This window comes from Anarrhichthys ocellatus, unplaced genomic scaffold (genome assembly GCF_004355925.1).
Source record: "Anarrhichthys ocellatus isolate YVR2014 unplaced genomic scaffold, GSC_Weel_1.0 scaffold7843, whole genome shotgun sequence".
NCBI classification, from domain to species: domain Eukaryota; kingdom Metazoa; phylum Chordata; class Actinopteri; order Perciformes; family Anarhichadidae; genus Anarrhichthys; species Anarrhichthys ocellatus.
In genome coordinates, this window is record NW_022287817.1 from 1 (window position 1) to 2060 (window position 2060).

The 2060-nt window shown below is 46.0% G+C and overlaps 1 protein-coding gene across 1 annotated transcript; it reads left to right on the plus strand.

Moving 5' to 3' along the window:
- Positions 1-817: 817 nt before the first annotated feature.
- LOC116380594 (stonustoxin subunit beta-like) lies at positions 818-2056 on the plus strand (the record flags this gene model as incomplete). The annotated part of the gene is made up of 2 exons (XM_031842495.1): positions 818-1363; positions 1503-2056. Coding segments are annotated over exons 1-2 (645 nt in total), but the record flags the coding sequence as incomplete, so codon positions are not given.
- Positions 2057-2060: the final 4 nt, after the last annotated feature.

Genomic DNA, 2060 nt, shown 5'->3' on the forward strand with positions numbered 1-2060 from the left:
TTTTCCTGTTTTAAAGGAGTTCAGCTGTACCTGGTTGTGGTTTGTTTTGCACTGAGAGCCAGTTTCCTGGCTGATAAGAGTCGACTTGTTGAAACTACAGGTGACAGTCGGCCACAGACGCTCAGTGAAGAACCAACAGCTGGTTGTGGACATGGTGTGTCAGAGCCCAAAGAGGTTTATTGAGGACTGGACCAAAGTTCTAGGGGGCCACAGGCAGTGCTCTGTGGCTGCAGACGGACTTGAACTGTAATATTTTCACCCCCAGATTACAGATTATAGAAGCTAGTGTTGACTGTTGCTAGGAGACGGGATGTGAACAGCTTTGTACATCCAACCGTCCCCCCCGACCTCCTCCATCAGAGGGTTTGTGGCGCTGTAGTGATTTCAGGATACTTCCTCCTTTACTTCTGAGAGAGAACCGTCATTATTACACAAACACAAAAGGTCGCTTGTCAGGACCAAAACATCCAACAATCAATACTTCTATATTGACAACGGATCAGCTGACTCTGTGTGATGGTGAAGAGTCGTGTGGTGGTGATGAACCCACAGAGAACTGTCTCCATCTCTGCAGCTCTACACAGCTTTTTAGCCTCTTTTAGCTCCTAGTTTTGGTTCTGCAGCACATTTCCTGTTTGCTTGAGTCTCAGTGTTTCCAGCAGCAGCTGTTTTCATCCAACAAGCTGTGATGAAGCCACTGTTCACTACCTGCTCAGCAGCAAACAGCAGACAGGCTCAGTTAGAGACGAGCTGGTGAACATAGTGGAGCATTTAGCAGCTAAAGAGACAGATGTTTCCCTCAGGAGGTGGTGGAGACCAAACACAGAGCTACAAGAGAGAGAGTAGTGGACTTCCATTCATCAGGAGACACAAACACAAAGATTCCTGATGAGTCATCATGTTGATGTGTAACTGCTGGATGTGGAAGCAGCTGTTGATATCATGTGAGACACAACTACTTTATAAGCTGATAAGATGTCACATGTTGTGTTCACAGCTTGTTTTCACTGAACCACAAGTGGACAAAGAAATCAATAGATGCAGGTTTAAACATGTGACTCACTGACTGACTGTAGAGGAAACTGAGTGTGAAATGGATGATGATGGTCAATATAATACTGATAATAATACATCATGAATAAGTGAACATAATGAGCTGTCGTCATGGGCCAATCAGAAGAAGCTCCAGTGAAGTCAAAGAATATGAGCTGATGAATAATAAGTGCTCCATGTGAACATGAATAACAAAGCTCTGTGTGTGGGAGCGATGTAATGTCCATGTCTCCATGCTGCTCTGACCCCCCTCCTCCTTTCAGGGTGGAGCCTGCTGGAGTCCGATGGTCCAGACCAGGTCTGAGGAAGTGTAAGTGTGCTTTGAGTTTGATTCATGGAAACAAAGCATCTTCAAACTGTGACATCACTCATCCACATCTCTGATGTCATCATCAAACACATGATAGATTAATAACTGCAGCTGTATTGTGTCTTGTTCTCTCCATCAGATTCCTGTGAACTCACACTCGACACAAACACAGTGAACAGAAACCTCAAACTGTCTGACAACAACAGGAAGGTGACAGATATGGAGGAGGTTCAGTCATATCCTGATCATCCAGACAGGTTTGAGTTCTGGTATCAGCTGCTGTGTAGAACTGGTCTGACTGGTCGCTGTTACTGGGAGGTCGAGTGGAGAGGAGAGGTTTCTATATCAGTGAGTTACAGAGGAATCAGGAGGAAAGGAGACGGTGATGACTGTTGGTTTGGAGAGAATGATCAGTCCTGGTGTCTGAGATGCTCTGATGAAGATGGTCGTTACTATGTCTATCACAATAAGACAAGAACACCCATCACCTCCTCCTCCTCCTCCTCCTCCTCTGGTAGAGTAGCAGTGTATGTGGACTGTCCTGCTGGCTCTCTGTCCTTCTACAGAGTCTCCTCTGACATACTGATCCACCTCCACACCTTCAACACCACATTCACTGAACCTCTTTATCCTGGGTTCAGGTTCATCTCCAGGTCCAGACCTGGTTCCTCAGTGTCTCTGTGTTCTCTGGAGGAGG